Source organism: Cupressus sempervirens, chromosome 6, assembly GCF_028749045.1.
Source record: "Cupressus sempervirens isolate cs-2001-9-10 chromosome 6, ASM2874904v1, whole genome shotgun sequence".
In the NCBI taxonomy this organism is placed as follows: domain Eukaryota; kingdom Viridiplantae; phylum Streptophyta; class Pinopsida; order Cupressales; family Cupressaceae; genus Cupressus; species Cupressus sempervirens.
Window position 1 is genome coordinate 154,757,905 of NC_143123.1, and position 18,017 is coordinate 154,775,921.

At 34.1% G+C, this 18,017-nt stretch overlaps 1 protein-coding gene across 1 annotated transcript; it reads right to left on the minus strand.

Annotated features, from left to right (window-relative positions):
- Window positions 1-737: 737 nt before the first annotated feature.
- Window positions 738-17,750, minus strand: LOC149551708 (C4-beta,C20-epoxidase-like). Its single transcript, XM_089787228.1, has 3 exons — window positions 17,291-17,750; window positions 1,149-1,476; window positions 738-1,068 (listed from the first exon to the last, which is right to left on the minus strand). Exons 1-3 carry the CDS (start codon window positions 17,695-17,697, stop codon window positions 844-846), a joined length of 960 nt encoding a protein of 319 aa, XP_089643354.1. The 5' UTR covers window positions 17,698-17,750; the 3' UTR covers window positions 738-843.
- Between the last annotated feature and the right edge of the window lie 267 nt (window positions 17,751-18,017).

Here is an 18,017-nt window from a genome sequence, read left to right on the forward strand (position 1 = left end):
TTCAAACCCAACAACCCTCAAATAGGTAAACTTTGAGAATTGGATAAAATAGGTGCCATAGGTCATAATCATCTAAATTTATTCTTCAAACAATCTTTTTTATCGCCTTCCCCTGTTGTTTAAAAATAAGTCATGCCAAGAACACCTCTTGCACTCTCCTAAAGTTCTTAGTGTTCTTCTTCTTCTATAATCTATGTCCAGTCAATATACTTGTTTTCTCCTAGAATGATCTAAATGGAATAATATCGTAGAGGCTTGCAAGAGTTCCTCATAAATCCTATCTACAATAATATATGCCCAATCAATATACTTGTTTTCTCATAGAATGTTCTAAATGAAAAGAATCAGTATACTTGTTTTCTCATTTGGATTCACCTAGAAAGACATGTTATAATAGTACCTTATTTTTACAAAACAATACATTTTCACTTCTACTTCAAAGACAAATTAAACTATCAAATAATTGAAAAGAACTAGCCACAACTCCATAAAACATGCTAGACAATCTATAAGTGGAGTTCAAAATTGTATGCTATTTTTTTTAACTATCACAATTCTCATTTATAATAATATATATATATATAAAGATACTTCACTAAGTAATTACTTGCATATTGATAAGCAATATTTTATTCATTATTTCAATTCTCATTCTAAGAATACAACATTACAAGAAATAAATTTTTTATCATTACATTGTTTCAAAGACAAAAACTACCTACAACACTGCACGACACTTACTACTAAACAATATATAAATTAACAAACAAACAACCAAAAGAAAATCTACACTCCTTTCATACATCAAAATAATAAATATTTATCTTCTTTTTTTGCTAAATTCTAAATATAAATATCAAGAGGAGTTTCTTCAACTCGAGCTTTCAAATAGTCTTTGAAAAGAAAAGGTTTATAATGTCGTGGATACTGGTCATCGATGAGCTCCTCTGGTACATGCATCTCCTTTTCCTTGAGAAAATTCAAGAACAAAGCGATAGAGAGTCGAGGCTTCTTCCCTCTATACGCTACACGGTGCTTAGCACTCCATAATCTATCATTGCTCCAAATCTTCAACAAAATAATTTTTTCATTCATATTAAGGAATAAATAATTAAACCAACTTTAGAAAAAGTTTGAAAGCACTCTACCTTTAGAGCATTAGCTATGATCACAATGAATGACGAAGCTAGAGGTTTTACATTGAACCATTCACCTTGTTTAGAGCATATTTCAAGACCTCCCACTTGGTCATTAAGCAAAATTGTCATCACACCAATATCTGTGTGCTCCTTTATAAGAATATCATCAGCATCACTTGATTTTTCACATTCTGAGAAATAATTGAGACGAAGCAAAGCTTCACATTCTAAAAAATCCATGTCAAAATGTTTGTTGATTTTGAGACCTTGAAGGATAACTCTTAGTAGGGAATTTGTCAAATTGGCTAACTTGGAACTATATGTCCCCAAGCTATCACTACACAACATGGCCAAAAAAGTAAAAAATTATTATCTAGTTTTTTTTACCAAAATGATATTTTAGTGCTATGAAGATCAATAAGTGCACATTTATTTTATATGACATCACTATTTTCCCCTCTAATTTATATTTATAAAAAAATATAAATGTATTCAATCATGTAATAATAAATTTAAATAATAGTTCTTAGATTCATTATAAAAAGTTTACTGCAAATTGAATGGTTAAATAAACAAAAAAATAATACTTCAATAAATGAAGAAATAAATAAATTCAACACATGGACTTTAGTTTTGATTTTAATGTAATTTTTTATTATTTATTTTTTCAGTTTTAGAAAACCATTTACTCAAATGTTTTTAAATTTTAGTCTATGTCCTTGACTAAAAAATATGACTATATAGTGTCAGATTTAAAGTGAGTGTGTAACTCATACATCACATTTGATTGATTCTTATAGTCTAAGACTTGTCACACTTAGTTTCTTGAGTTCTAAACGTTATAAGGACTAATGGTGTCTATACATACCTTTATGAAAGCATTGAATAATGAGCATTGTTTTATCAATTGAACCCCTTGTCAAACAATATTCATTTCTTTAATTTGAAAATCAAAGGCAATAGGCAACAACAGATTCAAATTTAAGCTCTTGAGCATTATTTTCTTCTCTTGTTATATCAATTCAAAAATAATTTTAAGTGACTGAATACATGTCATTGAATACAACAAGTAAGCATACAAGTCAACAAAATGTGTGGAAGAATAAATCATAACAATTAGTTAAATGATTAACATGAGAGAAAATATAATTTTAAATTTTTAAATTTTGGTAATCAAATATAAAAATATAGAACCAATCTTGGCCTAGTATGGAACTATGAATTTGATCCAAAGTGATGAAAACTTATTTTATGGAATAGGGATGAAAGTCTAAACACCAATAATAAATGCGATTGAGATGTGTGAAATCAAGATTAAAATTTGTGTACAAATATGTCACTTTTAAAATAATTATTAATTTTTGGTCACACTAATGTGGACCCAAAACATAAGGAGAAAGAGAACCATTGTGTCTTTTTTCAATTAGGAACAAGTAACTAGAAACTTTTTGGGGTTTCATCCTTTTATCCAAATTGGTGAAATATCAATAGATTTCAGTTAGTACATAATTATCTAGGAAATACCTGGGTAGCTTTAGAGGTTCCCCTTCAAACCCAACAACCTTCAAATAGTTAAACTTTGAGAATTGGATAAAATAGGTGTCATAGGTCATAATCATCTAAATTTCTTCTTCAAATAATCTTTTTTTTTTGCCTTCCCCTCCAGTTCAAAAATAAGTCATGCCAAGAACACATCTTGCACTCTCCTAAAGTTCTTAGTGTTCTTCTTCTTATATAATCTATGTCCAATCAATATACTTGTTTTCTCCTAGAATGATCTAAATGAAATAATCTTATAGAGGCTTGCAAGAGTTTCTTGCAAATCCTATCTACAATAATATATGCCCAATCAATATACTTGTTTCCTCCTAGAATGGTGTAAATGAAAAAGTACATCCAATTTTCCCACAAGAATACATGTTGGTTCCATTTTACTCAATTCAAGAAGATAATAATATCTCTCACATCTTTAATCATGTTTTCTCTTGTCAAAGGGCATGGAAGATGATTACACTCTTTCTCTAGCTTTAGCAACCAATTTTTGGCAATGTTGTTGTTATAGTATTTCATATTCATGGAGAAATGAGTATAGAAGAGGTTTACGGTCTAGTCTTCATAAATGTCCCTATGGGGAATCCTCAAGGAATTCATAATAGAAATTTAGTTTATTCATAAACAATTTCTAATACATGTTTATATTGCATCATGTTTGTCTTGACACTCAATCCTTAGTTTTGGGTACAACACAACTTCAGGGAACCTGGTGACCTGTGTTTCAACTCTAAAAGCCTACAAGAGATGTTACTTCGCCACTCACTCTTTAGTCTCTAGGAAAAATGTGGGAAATTGTATTTAAGATAGGCAATCCTGGCTAATTAAGGGAAGAAAAATATTTTTAATCACACTTGTGTGACATACCTTATTGAATAATAGGTCATTTATTAGACGACATGTTGTAACTTTTAATAAATGATTCATCCTTTGCACGTAATAAATTTTCTCTATCATCACCTTTTTCAATCATCATTAAATGTATGTATTTTTCACCTTTTGTGGATGGTACTTCATGATGATGTGTCACCACATGTCTATGGGTGGCCCCTTTGAGGTTAAGGGTGTCAAATTTTGAACCATGAAACAAAAGGTTCAAAAGTTCAAGTTTTTCTGTTGAGATATTTTAGAATAGAATGCTCCTAGAATTTGACATATTATACTTTTGACTTTCCTAAGGGTTTTGGAACTTTGAACTTTGAAGCACAAAAAAAGAGGTTCAAAGTTCAATTTCAAACAGAGCGCCCATATCCTTAATTTCAACACAAGACTTTTACAACTAAACAAGTGATAAAGACTTTTACAAATATGGAACCTTGAACCTCACATTTCATTAGTTCAAGTTCATGGGACAAGATTAAGTTGGTCATGATAAAATAGAAAAATAACAAGTTGGACATCTCGGGGGACATTTTTGAATGTTGAACCTTGAACCTAAAAGGTCCAAGTACAAGGTTTGACAAGTCAAAGGAGAATATTTATCTCTTACACTTTCTCTAATTTTGATAACAAAAGCATTGGTGACAATGAGCATATGTGTGTAGCAATAAATCAAGGGTTCATAGGGTATTAATGCAAAGATTACTTTACTATACATAGTAGCTATTAAGAAGGTTCCCAAAGGGGCATGCCGAGTGACTAGTATAAAATGTATAGAATCTATTGCACATAGGATCATTGTCAGGATGGATTAATAAACTAAAGAAGAGATAGAAGAGAATGAAAAGTTCTTTGCAAAGTCAGGCTTGATTAGTAGGTTTAAGCTTTTAGTCAAGTTTGGGAGATCTTCATGAATACATCTTAGATCATTAGAGCCATTTTATGGAAGTTATTATTAAGATCTACATGGAAACATAATATTTTTTTTATGCTTGATTTTAGCAATGTGCATGATAGCCAAAACATTCTATCCACAAAATAGATTTGGGAGAATAACCATATGCTTCTAGTGAAACCTTGGTATCTTGTTATGGTGAAGAAATTAATATGCCAACCTAGAGACTAGCTAAAGTCTCAAGGGATGGATTATCTCCTTGCACCACCATACATTGTTAGAAAGGAGTGCTAGGGAAATCAAACATGATAGAGAATTTACCTCGATACTTCAAGATGGTTGAATGTGACTATTTAAGTGTAAATGACTTTAATGTATTTAATTAATTAAGTTTGAATGAGATGTCTATATTTAGAGTAAGTGGACAAATAAAAATATTCTGATTATAGAAAATGGAAGGCTAACTATAATGAATATGTTGAGAATTGTGTCTCAACCTTGCAAGCTTTCTCTAGAAAATTCTAGAATTTGTTTGTAGTAGTTTTCTACATGTTTATAAGTTGGAAAAAGGTGTATGATTTGTTAAAAATGAATCTTGTCCCTGGTACAATATAGGAGGGTTATTTTTAGAGTATTTAACAACTCACTTTATGACTTTTATGGGGGTTTAAACTAGAGAAAAAAATTATGGATGAAAATGCTATTCTTAGAGTTACAAATGACAAGTGGGTAACATGTGGCACGGTTGTTACCCATGGTTTTGGCCCATGGTATGTAAGACAACAAATGGTTTCCAAGTTGTAAATCACTATAAAAGGAGGGTTTAGGGAGGTGTTTGAATCATCAAATTTTGTTTACAAGACTGGATGCTAGAAGGAGTCTCTTTGAATCTGAGTCTGAGTTTGAGTTGTGGTGATGCACTCCTGTAAGAACTTGCATTGCAAGTGTATTGTAATCTTATTGATTTGAGAATACATTATGTGGGTTTTTGAGGGTGGGGTTTTTCTCTTGGAAGAGTTTCCCCACGGTAATCATTATGTTATGCATTCATTATTATATTATTATACATTTCTTGAGATCTCTACAATAGTTAGTTGAATTCACATAATTTTCCTCTCAAGATTAGTGTAGGAAGTGATTCCACAGACCTTTGCTTCCTTACAAGTGGTACTAGAGCTTGGCTAGTTTTGGTTCTATTTGTTGGGTACAAGGTTTTTTTAAGCTAATCAAGGTTTAACTAGGAGCTTATGCAAAGGTTTTCATTTTTGTGTTGCAGGATTGCAAAGATGGCAAGCATATCAAGGAGGACTGATGTAGAGAAGTTTTCTAGCACACTTTGAGATATGGAAGCCGAAAATGGAAGATCTATTGATTGGTCAAGATCTATGGGATGCAATTGATGAGAATAATTTGAGGCCCACAAATCTAACTTTAGCCACATACTATGATGTGATAGACAAAATATCTAGGTCTCATAAAATTGTTTCTTGAAGACTCGATTCTAATTAATGTCCATGAAGAACCTACTATAAAGAAGATTTGGAAGAAGCTAAGTGATATCTATCAAAAAAAATTACTTGTGAACAAGATTTTCTTGAGGAAGAAGTTGTATTCCTTGAGAATGGAAGCAGGTGGATGGATTTTTGAGCATCTTGAAATTTTTAATATGTTGGTGACTCAGTTGACTTTAGTTGGAGTGTCGATGGATAAAGAAGAAAGGTGCCAAATCTTCCTATGTTCACTGCCAAACTCATGGGACAGCCTTGTCATGGCCATAGGGAGAACTTCTATTGTCTTGAAGATGGAGGATTACTTTTTGAGGAGATGAGAAGGAAGGTCTCTTTTAATGCTGAAGAGGCTTTGATAGTTCGAGGAAGAACAAAAGGAAGAGGTAAGAATGAAAAGTAGCATGGCCAATCTAAGTCTAAGAATAAGAGGAGATCAAAATCTCCTGGTCAATCTAAGGCGATCTACTAGAATTGTGGAAAACCTGGACACTTCTTAAAGGACTGCAAAGAGGGAAAGAAGAAGAAGAAGAAGAAGCAAGATTTTGATTCTAAGTCCAAGGAGGAAGACGGAGATGTTATCATCACATCCTTGGCCACCCATGTAGGTGACAATGCATGGTTGATAGACTTAGATGCATCTTTTCACATGATTCCTAATAGAAATTGGTCTAGTGAGTATGAAAAAATTATGGTGGTAAGGTGTATTTGGGTGACAACTCAGTTCTTGATATTTTTGGTCATGGAAGTATTCATGTGAAATTTTCTAATGGAAGAATTAGAAGATTTGATGGTTTCTTGTATGTCTCAGGACTAGGAAGGAATTTTTTATTTATTAGAAAACTAATTGATGCAAGTGTGCATGTATAATTTTCTGAAGCAGGTGTGAAAATGGTGAGAGGTGCTATGGTGATAGCAAGAGGAAGTAGATTGGGTATATTGTACTATCTTGATGCATGCACGGTTGAGTGCAATAGTACTTCTAATAAGATTGTGAAGAGGACTATTTTGTTGGAGAAGGAGAGTGTTTCTCTTTCAATAGATGGTCGTGGTTTTTGGGTACCCAAGGGTGCTCTATCTACTGAATTAAAGTTGCCTGTAGAGAAGATTATGTTATGTCACTAGAGACTAGGCCACATAGGTGAGAAGGGTCCACAAACCTTAAAAGTAAAAACCTTGTTGATGGGTTGAATGACTGCAATCTTGAGTTTGATTTTTGTGTGCATTGTATCTATGCTAAAAAAAACCACATTCAATTTTACTCAAGTTCTCATAAGTCCTCGTGTATTTTGGATCTAATGCATTTGGATGTATTTGGTCCAGTTGATGTTCCTTCTATTGGGAGATTAGTTTATTGTGTTTCTTTCATTGGTGGGTGGGGTTTTTCTCCCAGAAGGGTTTCCCCATGGTAATCATTGTGTTATGCATTCATTATTATATTATTATACATTTTTTGAGATCTCTGCAATAGTTAGTTGAATTTCCATAATCATCCTCTCAAGATTAGTGTAGGAAGTGATTTTGTGCACCTTTGCTTCCTTTCAAAATAAACACTAAGTTTTCCAAGCTCACTATCTTGGACACACACATGAGTCCAGGAATACAACATAGATGTTAGACCCTAGTGTGGTGCATTGGTGTCTTGTACATATATAGTAAAATTAGATGGAAATAGAATGTAAAGTAAACTAATATAATGCTAAACTAGCGATTGAAGACAAAAAATAGAAAATAATAGAGTATATAACTAATATAAAGGATATATTTTATGAATGTGAAATAAGAGAAAATGATAGAATAATAAACTATAAATATCAAACAAAGATAATCTAACAAAATGAGATAATAACTAGATTATACATAGTATAAAATATGAAATAAATAGATAATATGAAGCTATTTTAATGAATGATAATGCAGTCATTTTTTAAGCTCACAAAACCACTAATAAAACCTAGACATAAACAAGATAGATAAAGGGTTGGTGTGATTATTTGGAGACTTTCCTCACTTAAGTTCCTATTTTGGTGTCTCCTCCTTTACAATAAAAACTAAGACAATAAATTTTTGATAGATAATAGAATAAAGGTAACAAAAATAGATATTATGAAATAGAAACATATGTGATAGATAATATGCTTCAAAGACACAAATAAAGGATGAGAGAACTCCCCTGCAAGAGAGATAATCTCAAGCTTGTAACATGTATCCAATAAATGATAACTAAAATAGCTTGAAAATATAAAATAGTGATGGATATGGAGAGCCAAGAGAAATTTTAGAGTGTGAGAGTGATCAAACGAAGTCCATAATGAATAGAAATGGAGTTGTACATAGAAAAAATGAAGGCCAAAAGAGGGTTTTTTTATGAACTCATATAGAATCCCATATAGGGGATCCCTCATTGGGGAAGTTATAAACATAGTTTGACAATTTTTAACACTCCAAATATAACCTATGCCTCTATTGATTTTTTGATGCCAGTGCATTATGTAAACATCTTTGCTCCATGCACTTATCCAAAACTATCAAGGCTTTAGGGTTGGAATCGTGAAGTGGGTGATGAGTTGGTTGATGATAGGGATGTCATGAATTTTGAGTCTTAGGATAAAGTGAGAAAATGAAAAAATGGTTTTTTACAAGGGAGTGTAAAATTTAAGCAATTTGTATTCCCATTTTAGTGAGCATATTATCCTTTAGAGGAAAAGAAAAGATAAAATACAAGAAGACTTACCTAACTTACCTATGGAAATTTTCTCATGTTAGGTTTTTGACTAAGGAAAATAGGTTTTGAAAGGAGCTTAAAACCCTTTACACAACTTTAGCTATTCAATGAGCACAAAAATACAACAAACCAAAGAGGAATAGGTCTGCCCCCAAAAGGGGATGACCATGGTGACAGAGAAGCCTATCACCAGCTAGAACAAAATAACTAGATAGGAAGCAAAGATCTAAATAAGGATCTACCTCCAAGAAAAGCTAGGCACAATAAGGGAGCTCAAGATACTCCCTTTGATTTGGAGTCTCCCTTGCTTGACCAGAGATACATATTAAAAGGCAAATCAGAGGGCTTAGTCTTCTTTCTTTTTATTGCAGTCCATCCATCCTCCACCTTAGTTGCCTCACCAATCCAATCCCTAGAAGAAACTAAAGAGTGGAAGCCACGGGGAACAAGATCAGCAACAAACTCCCCAGGAGAAACCGTGGAAGGTTGGCCTCTAACAAGAGCAAGAAGATTAGTTGAGATAGGGGCAGGGCCAGGAGAGGGGCCAGGGGCCAGACCCGAAGACCTGCCATCCACAACAACCACTGACATCGAATCAACATGAGGAGAGGGCTTGACATCCTCAGCCACCTCGGGCTCTGGGGAGACAACTTCGTGGGGTGAAACTGAAACATCCTCAGCCTTTTTGGAAACATACAAAGACATGTCTAAGGGCTTAAACACCATGTAGTGCTTAGGGGAGACCCCAGACCACCAGGAGGGTGGGCACCTTGGTTTAGTCTTCGCAATAACACAACAAGCAGCAATGTGTCTTGTCTTATGACATTTTCTATAGCGGAAGGGGATACCTTCATAATCTAACATTTGAGTCTAGGATCCCTGCAGCAAGGCCAAACAAATCTTTTTTGGAAGGCCCTTTTAGACATCCATCTCAATAAGAATTAAAGCACATGTTGAGTGGAGAACATCAGAAGTGGTAGAGTCAACATATAAAAAGTCATTGAGAGAGTCCCCGATAGTTTCCAAAAACAAAATCTATCCAGAGATGCATCGGGAGTTTTGGAAATTGAACCTAGATAGGAACCTTATTAAATGATTTAGTGAGAGGATCAAAATCCATATGCCATGGTTTGGCCATAAGTGGGTATCTGTCTTGCCATGAATAACTGCTATGACACAAAATGGTTTTCTTGTCCTTAGCACTTCCAAACTTAACAATAAAAAATCCTTTAGCATTTGGAAAAATCTGAACACCATGGTCTAAAATAGGTTCCCAATTCTTGGAGATTAGCTAGAGAGGGCCAAAAACCCTAATAATGAAAAATAGCAGTAAGGGAAGAGAACTCATCTACCGTATTAAGAATATCCTCAATAGTTTCATTATCTAAAAGGGCCTTGATAGGTTTAGATATACTTATAGGAATAGTCTCACAAGAATAAGAAGGCCCAGAACCAGCTCGAGTAGCACTGTGAAGACCCACTTCAAAGGCTACCATGTCAGCATAAGAGACAACCCTACCCCCAGAAGACGCAGGAGCCTTCCCAGAACCATCACCACCAAGAAGATCTACCAAGGGAGAGCCGACAGTAGGCAGGCATCCCCTACCATCCCTTGATACTGACCCAACAAGCGATTCACCAATCTTGAATGGGGTTAGGAGAGGGCACGCAACAGAAATGACAAAAATTTGAAATTTAGGCATTGCGCGTCCAAACGCGTGAGGGCCAGAAGTAGCGGAAGGAGACATAACGATTATTACTCACCTCAATTTCACCCAGCTAAAATAAATGCTTCTCAAACACTCCCTTTTCTAATGTTAGGTTACTCCTACCTAGGAATTCCTAATTTTTTATGAGTTTTATATATAAAATAAAATTTGTAGGAAAGAATGCTAGATGATGAAGACAACTTGTTCGATATGAGATCAAAAATAGTAAGCTAATGTGGCTAGCAAGTAGTGTTATGCCAAGTTCCCATATGATAGGGAATTTTTGGGTAATCTTCAACATGTGTAGACAATTCTATATATGCCTATGATAGGGAGAATTTTATTGTGTGCTTCTGTACAATACAATTTCTAGATAGGAACATGATAGGGTGGCTTAGATACAATACACCAAAACACATAGCTTTAATATAGCTAGCTATGTAAACATAACTTAAGATCATGGTGATACTATAGCACTAAGCTAGATACGAGTATGATAGGGAAATAATCAGACACAATGATAGTGGTTTATCCCCCATGAAGACAGATGATGCTGAGTTTTAAAAAAAATTGTAATAAAAAAACTATAGTGTGGAGATATCATTAGGCAAGGTCAAATCCAACACATATAGAAAAAGCCCCTTGGGATAGAATATAATACTAATAAGGGAGAATGGATCATTACAAGGAAGGAATTTTTTTTGTGGAATTATACCATACATGATATTATCAAGGAATATCACTTCCTAATGGGTGATACATGTTTCTACAACATCTACACAAAGATAAGGAGATCTGGTGGATTATCATCAGAACCCAAAATCAGGATATATCTACTCTTAGGGGATATTTCATCTCTTATATCCTTGGATTGTATTTAAAGATATGAAGCTAAAAAAATCAAAATATTTGTCAATATTGAAGGTGTGCCTAAATGTCCCCAACACTTTGTATCATCCCCAAATGTTGAAAATAAAAAGTATGATAGATAGGGGAAGTAGATAATATATAGAAGAAAGAACATGGCAAAAAAAATCCATGTTTCTAGCTACCAACAAATTACAAGGGTCTTTCATGAGGGAACAACATTGAAAGACAATTACTAGGAAGATCATGAAAGAACATGCCAATCTATAGATGTAGAAGCAAGTACCGACCTCACAAGTCATCCATTAATAGATAATCATTCACCCAATCTTTATAATATAAGGAGGGAGGTCAAGATCACAATGGTACAACTATGTTAGAAGCCCTAGGTTCCCTTCCAACAATGAGAGCCAAGGATGGAGTAGTCAAAAGGTCCTCATTTAGGAGATCTACTATGGTGAGCAAGAGAGATTATGTGAAGGCTTCCATCAAAACCATAATATCCTCCAATGTTTCAAAAATACAAGCATCAATTCTTGCATGAGAGCCATGTGGATGTACATATAAAGAAGCTTCTTTTTTGGCCTCTATGAAAGGGGAGGACGTGAACTTAGGAGAAGTTTGAAAAATTCTCCATTGTAAGAAATAAGGGCATGCTAGAGAAGACTTGTGATTCCTACAATCTAGGATAGGACCCTACTCAAACTTTCTCTTGAAGGATAGAGGAAAGTTCGTACAATCTACTATACCATCCTTTAGGAAATATGGGAAGCTATCATGATGGTCATGAGATAAAATGGATGTGATTTGAGTGGTCATTACAGTGCTTGATATAAATTGCATGTGAATCATGTTCACATGTTTAGAAAATGGTAGGATGTGTAAAAGACTGAGGATCTACACAGGCTCTTGTGAAGGGGAAATAAACACCTACAATCACTTAGCATGAGTTAGATAGTCACTTCTATTATAGGGGGAGAATTAATAAGGTAGTGATATGATGATGGGGAAAAAAGTAGGATATAGAGTAAAAAGTGGAGGAATTAGTGGACATAACCTCAAGAGATTTTATTTATTCCCTCATAGTGTCCTTATGAGATAGGGACATCTCCCATCAATGATACTTACACTCACACACAAGATAGTTCTAATGTAGATGTATGGCATGTATGAGAAGGTTGTCAGGGTGTGATACAATCCTAATCTATGTTAGAGGTTATTGATTCCATTTATGAAACTCGAGCAGTCCCAATCAATAAAGTATGAGGTGTGGCTAATGATGGAAGCCCTAGAGGCCCAATTACATGTAACCTTCCCCCCCCTTTTTTTTTCTTGTGAGTAGCTAGGAATAGGTGGTCCCCTCAAAGGATGAGTAGACAACACCATAGGGGATTATGCAATATTATGAGGCTTATTTACATGATCACAAATGGTGGGGAAAAGGATGTCTGGAATGATGGTCATGGTGGGGAAAAGGATGTCTAATCCCTTATCCACATTTGATGTCAAAGTAGGAATAGAAGACACAAATAAAATTTGTGTAAAATTTAGTAGAAGAGATGTTTTCTCATGGAACACACTTTCCTTGAGCTCCTCATGATGAAGGGACAAATAAGATGCACATTGATCTAACTCACAAGAGGGTAGAGTAGCAAAAGGTGCTACATGTCTAAAGATCATCTTGTCCACCTTACATTCTAGATATACAAGGAAAATGACATCCTCCTAGGGATGAAAATGACCTATTGAAGTAAGCCAAAAATGATCAAGGTTAAAGCCCTCATTGGACACTAGGTTGTGACATCCAATATCCTACATAGTATGGGTAGTCCACTCATGAGGTAACTTTAGACATTTGTGATCAATGATGGGATGACTCTCACAGAGATCAAATAGGGAATTCCTAGTTTGAGCCTAGATAGGTTCAACTCTCGAATCACCAGGAATATTGAGAAGACCACCTAGGGTTTTATTTGAATCATTAGCATGGTTGGCCCGAAAGGAGGTAAGGACAATTTTATGTACATTCATATGGTGTTCTCACACTCATCATATTTTCCATGATACATTTCATTTACATGGAGGATGTACCTCCTCTATGATAATGTCAACTCGACATGAGGGGTCTACCAAGACAACCCTAGTAGATATTATATTAATAATATCTAGAAAATAAAGAGAAAACTCTCCACTATATGACTCATCCAAAGGGGTAAAAGAGATAGTTGTTTCCAGTACCATTTGGACTTGCAAGGAAATAAGTGTGATGAATGCCATGTTTACATAGAAACTATCCCTTAGAGAAGGAGATGATGTTGAAACTACTATAAAATTGGATGAATGTGATGTAAAAGGATTAGTATATTTATGTTTTGTTTTTTTTTTTCCATCTTATCAATAGAATTGTTTGATTTACACTTCCTCTAATTTACCTTGATGGTGCCCCTATCAATTTGGTCTTACACTAGGTATCAAATATGCACACAAATTCTATATCATGACCATGCATGTGATGGTATTGATTTAATGTTGAACTATCATACCATCATGGATAAGGATAATTATTAAGAGGGGGGCCTAATCTTTGGAAGAGTCACCAAATTATCCTTGAGAAATTTCTATGAGACACTATTATAGGAATATACTATTTCTAGTGAATGTTTGACTCCTTCTACCTCTTAACACTAGGTTGTGGCAATACCTTAACATTAGACACAATTTGTCTTTTTTAATTCTCTAGAGGTAGAAGCCCCTACATAATAATTTGAGGAAACCCCAAACTAAGGTATGGTCGACAATAATCCATCAAAGTACCACACTGACAAGTAAATTTTTGATATTGATATAGGGAAAAATTTTCCTTAGAGATGACTGAATGTTACTAATTAACATCCTTTGGACATCGACATTAGATATGGAATAAGGTACTTTGATAAAGATGGATTAATATCTTAAGATGAAATTAGTAAATTTCTTATTTGACCTCTACTTACGATGTAAAAGGTCAGTGACTATGACCTTTCTTCCAATGTTTTCATATAATAGAGCAATAAAAGTATTTTGGTCAAATGATCAAAGCAGGTCCCAATAAAAATAGTTAGGAAGGGAACTATACCATTCCATGGTAGTTCCTTTGAGAGATCAAAAGAATATCTTAAGAAAGGCATAATCCATAGTGTAATAATGATTGCTTTGAGTTAAAAAGAAATCAAAGTGGATCTATGGATCTCCATCAATTTTGTACCTTTAAAATTTAAGGGCAACCCCATATGGAGAAAAAGTATTCAACAGTTACATAGTCGAGGGTCTAAGATCATGTTAAAAGGGAGTCAAAGAACTTTGATTAGTAACAGTTGACAAATTCACAAATTGTTATTATAGCTGACCCATGTTTTGTAATATGGTGTTAAAAATTGGATTGCTAGGGGGAGAGGGAGGCAATGGGTTACTCCAACCCCTAAGAAAGAAAGATGGTCATTTGTTTGTCGCTCCCCCACCACCACCACTCTTAGCGTTAGCACTAGTATTTTGTGAACCAAACACAAAGGTGTTCCTTTTTACTATAATACTAGAAATAGTAGTACTACTTCCAAGGATAAAGTAGTACCACTTCTAGGAGTAGTGATTTTAGTAGCTTCTACCATGTAAATAGATGCTCTAGGTATGGTAAGATCTATCTATTCTTTAGAGGTGGAAAAGGGTTAATTGGATTACTTTCAAACTACCTTCACTCGCATTCTTCTTGAAATTGACATGAAAAAAACTCTTCTAATAGAAGTATCTTTGAATGTGGCTAGTGGTATATTAGTGCTACCAACTTAGATTATGAAGGCATCCCATTTAGATGTAGAAAATACTTCCAAATTATATGTGTACCTGCTAATTTCTCAAGAGAAATGGTACATAAACATGTCTCCTAGTGGAAGGAGTCTTCCCCTATACTTTATTCAATTGCAACAAGGGGGAGTGGTGAATCAAAAGATTAAAGAAAAATTATAGCAAAAGTTAGAGCCTGATATAATGAGGGATCTATAGATTTCCAAGAATATGGTCTAAGACAAAGGAAAAGAAAACTTGCAATGTGATCCTCATAAGACATTTTTAGGAGAAACAAATAATTCCTCATCTACAAATGTGAGAACAATAGGGTAAAATGATCATCACTAGATATGGAACTATGTCTGAAGATTGGAGGAGAAGAGTGCAACTATTTTCAAGTTCTTAAGTCATTCTAAGTCTTTTAGAAATAGTGCCATGAATGACTATGGTCTTGATAATACAAACATGGATCTTGGGGGGTAGCATGGTGTGCCATTAAAACAAAGAAGCAAGTCTTTCATTCACCCGAGGTGGACTAAGGAGGTTACTAAATTAGAAGAAGGTTGAAAAGTAATTTAATGGAAGAGGGAAAATAAATCTAAGAAAGTAGGGGACTTTGATATGATTATCCACTCTCATTTAATGAGTGGGTCTACTTTAATCCTTGGTGTGAAGGCTTATTTAATGAATCTTATCTTGTGTTGGTTTCTTGGGGATGTGAGACCCTTCTTGTATTCATCCCTAGTTTGGACTAGGTCAAAACCCTTTTATTAATAAAAATCCTTTATCATTGATAAAAAGAAGAAGAAGAAGTAGACTCCCTAATTTTATCAAAAACAATACAATCCCCCCACCCCCAACCCCCCCACATTTCTCTGTTATCCTAATGATTAATCACATTGTGCCATATGAAACATCAATGAAAATAATATTTAACATAATGAGATCTTAAAAAATATTGAACAACTAGTAACATGTGTACAATTGTGGGAAATCATTCCATTTTGTAAGTACTCAAAGATATTAAAGAACAAATTGAAGGTCTAGTACTTTATCTTCTCACACAATACTTATATTATATTATATAATTATATTGGCATGCATGATTCAAAAATTCACATACACGCCGAATTAGGGGGGAAAATAATGGATAAAAGAAAATATTGTATATTTTTACACTAGTTTTTACATAGTTGTAGTGCTTAATAAATATAGTTGGTTCATGCAATACCCATTATTAATTAGCTAAGATCCCTAGTATGCCACCTTCTAGTAGGAAATTATCCATATCCATGAGCCATGTAATACTAGAGACTAGGTTTTGTAGCTTGATCTTGTACACCACATTCAAAATTCACATCTCACACTCCAAAGCTAACTTGTTTGGAAACTATCTATTATCTCATTGGCTTGCATGTCGTAAAAAATGAATTGAGCAACTATAGGCATGTTAGTATAAAAACTTATAGATTATTAACATACATAAATTGACAACATCACAAAAAGGATATTTGATTTAGGGGCATCCAAAGTTTAATTTTACATTGAATTGAGAAACTATAGGCACACAAGTATAAATAACTTATAGAAAGTTTCCGTCCATAAAGTTATAACATTACTCATGAGAAATTTGGTTCAAGAGTATCCGAAGTTAAATTTTACATTGAATTGAGCAACTATGGACATATTAAGTATATAAAGTGGTTATAGAACATTACAACAAGAAAATCAAGTTAGAGACATTTGGTTCAAGAATTACCAAAATTGAATTCTACAATTAGAAAATCATGTGTGTACAATAAATTATCATTTCTAAAGATTTGAATACTACCAAGACAAGCTTAATATCCTCCTCTCGTCATAGAACAAATGTTGTCACTACGTACAATCTTAGTCACAAAATAAAGATTAAAACATTAAAAACACCCAAAATTGAATTCCACAATTAGTAATTAATGATGTGTATTCAATAAATTATCAATCTCTAGAGGTTTGACTACTGCCAAGACAAGCTTGGGATCCCCCTCTGAGGTTAAAACAAACCTCATTATCACACTAAGCACAAGCTCATTCAAACATTGCATGCTTTAGAAAAAGGAAAGCACAAATGAATAGAAGTACACTTCAATTACTCCCTAGTTGAAATGATTAAAATGAATTTCAGATCACATTAAAGAATCAAAGCAAGTTATATAACATACCAAAATTGAGAGTTCCCATGTGGCCATAGCTTTTGTGCATATTGCTGAATCGAACCAGAAGTGAGCACTGATGGGAAACATATGGCCTCCCCAGATGAAAGACCAACGCCCTTGGAATACCCATCAAAGGGAAGACAAACGGCTCTTTCTTTTACTTGGGATGGAAGATCAAAGAGATCTCTAGAAACTGAGTCCACACTGTTTAGAAGCTCCTCTTCCACTCCATGATTGACAATACGGAAAGCTCCCCATTGTTGGGATGCTTCTTTTACTTGATTACACAGCCTTTGAAGATCAGGATCACCATCTTTAAACTCTGATAGAAGCGCAGAAACATCAATTATTGGGAGCTCAGCCATAGTCAGTATGGACAGATGAAAAGAATGTGGGTTTACTTGTATGTTCATTCACTTATTGGGGAATATTGTGTCAAAGAAAACAACAAAAGAAAGGAAACGTAAGGAGATAAAACGGAAACGTAAAGAGATAAAACTTGTGCTGGTCATTCATTGATTATGTACATATGTTTGGACACAATTGGCTGTATAAAGACATGAGGTATTATTATTATTATTATTATTATATTTAAGCCGATAGGGCTTTCTCCCTATGGGACATTAGTCGGAATTTTCTGAATTTCCAGCGGTGTCGGATACCGTAAAATAAAATCCCGTCATGCCGTTAAAATATAGAAAAAGCCAGTTGAAAGAGACAGATCGGATAATGG

What these genes read in the sequence shown, in the direction of transcription:
- LOC149551708 (XM_089787228.1), bottom strand. Translation starts at nt 17,697, where the DNA reads ATGAACATACAAGTAAACCCACATTCTTTTCATCTGTCCATACTGACT. An exon ending in CATGGGAACTCTCAATTTTG is followed by an intron (nt 1,477 to 17,290) that starts GTATGTTATATA and finishes CATGTTGTGTAG; the next exon opens with TGATAGCTTGGGGACATATA. An exon ending in TCATAGCTAATGCTCTAAAG is followed by an intron (nt 1,069 to 1,148) that starts GTAGAGTGCTTT and finishes ATTTTGTTGAAG; the next exon opens with ATTTGGAGCAATGATAGATT.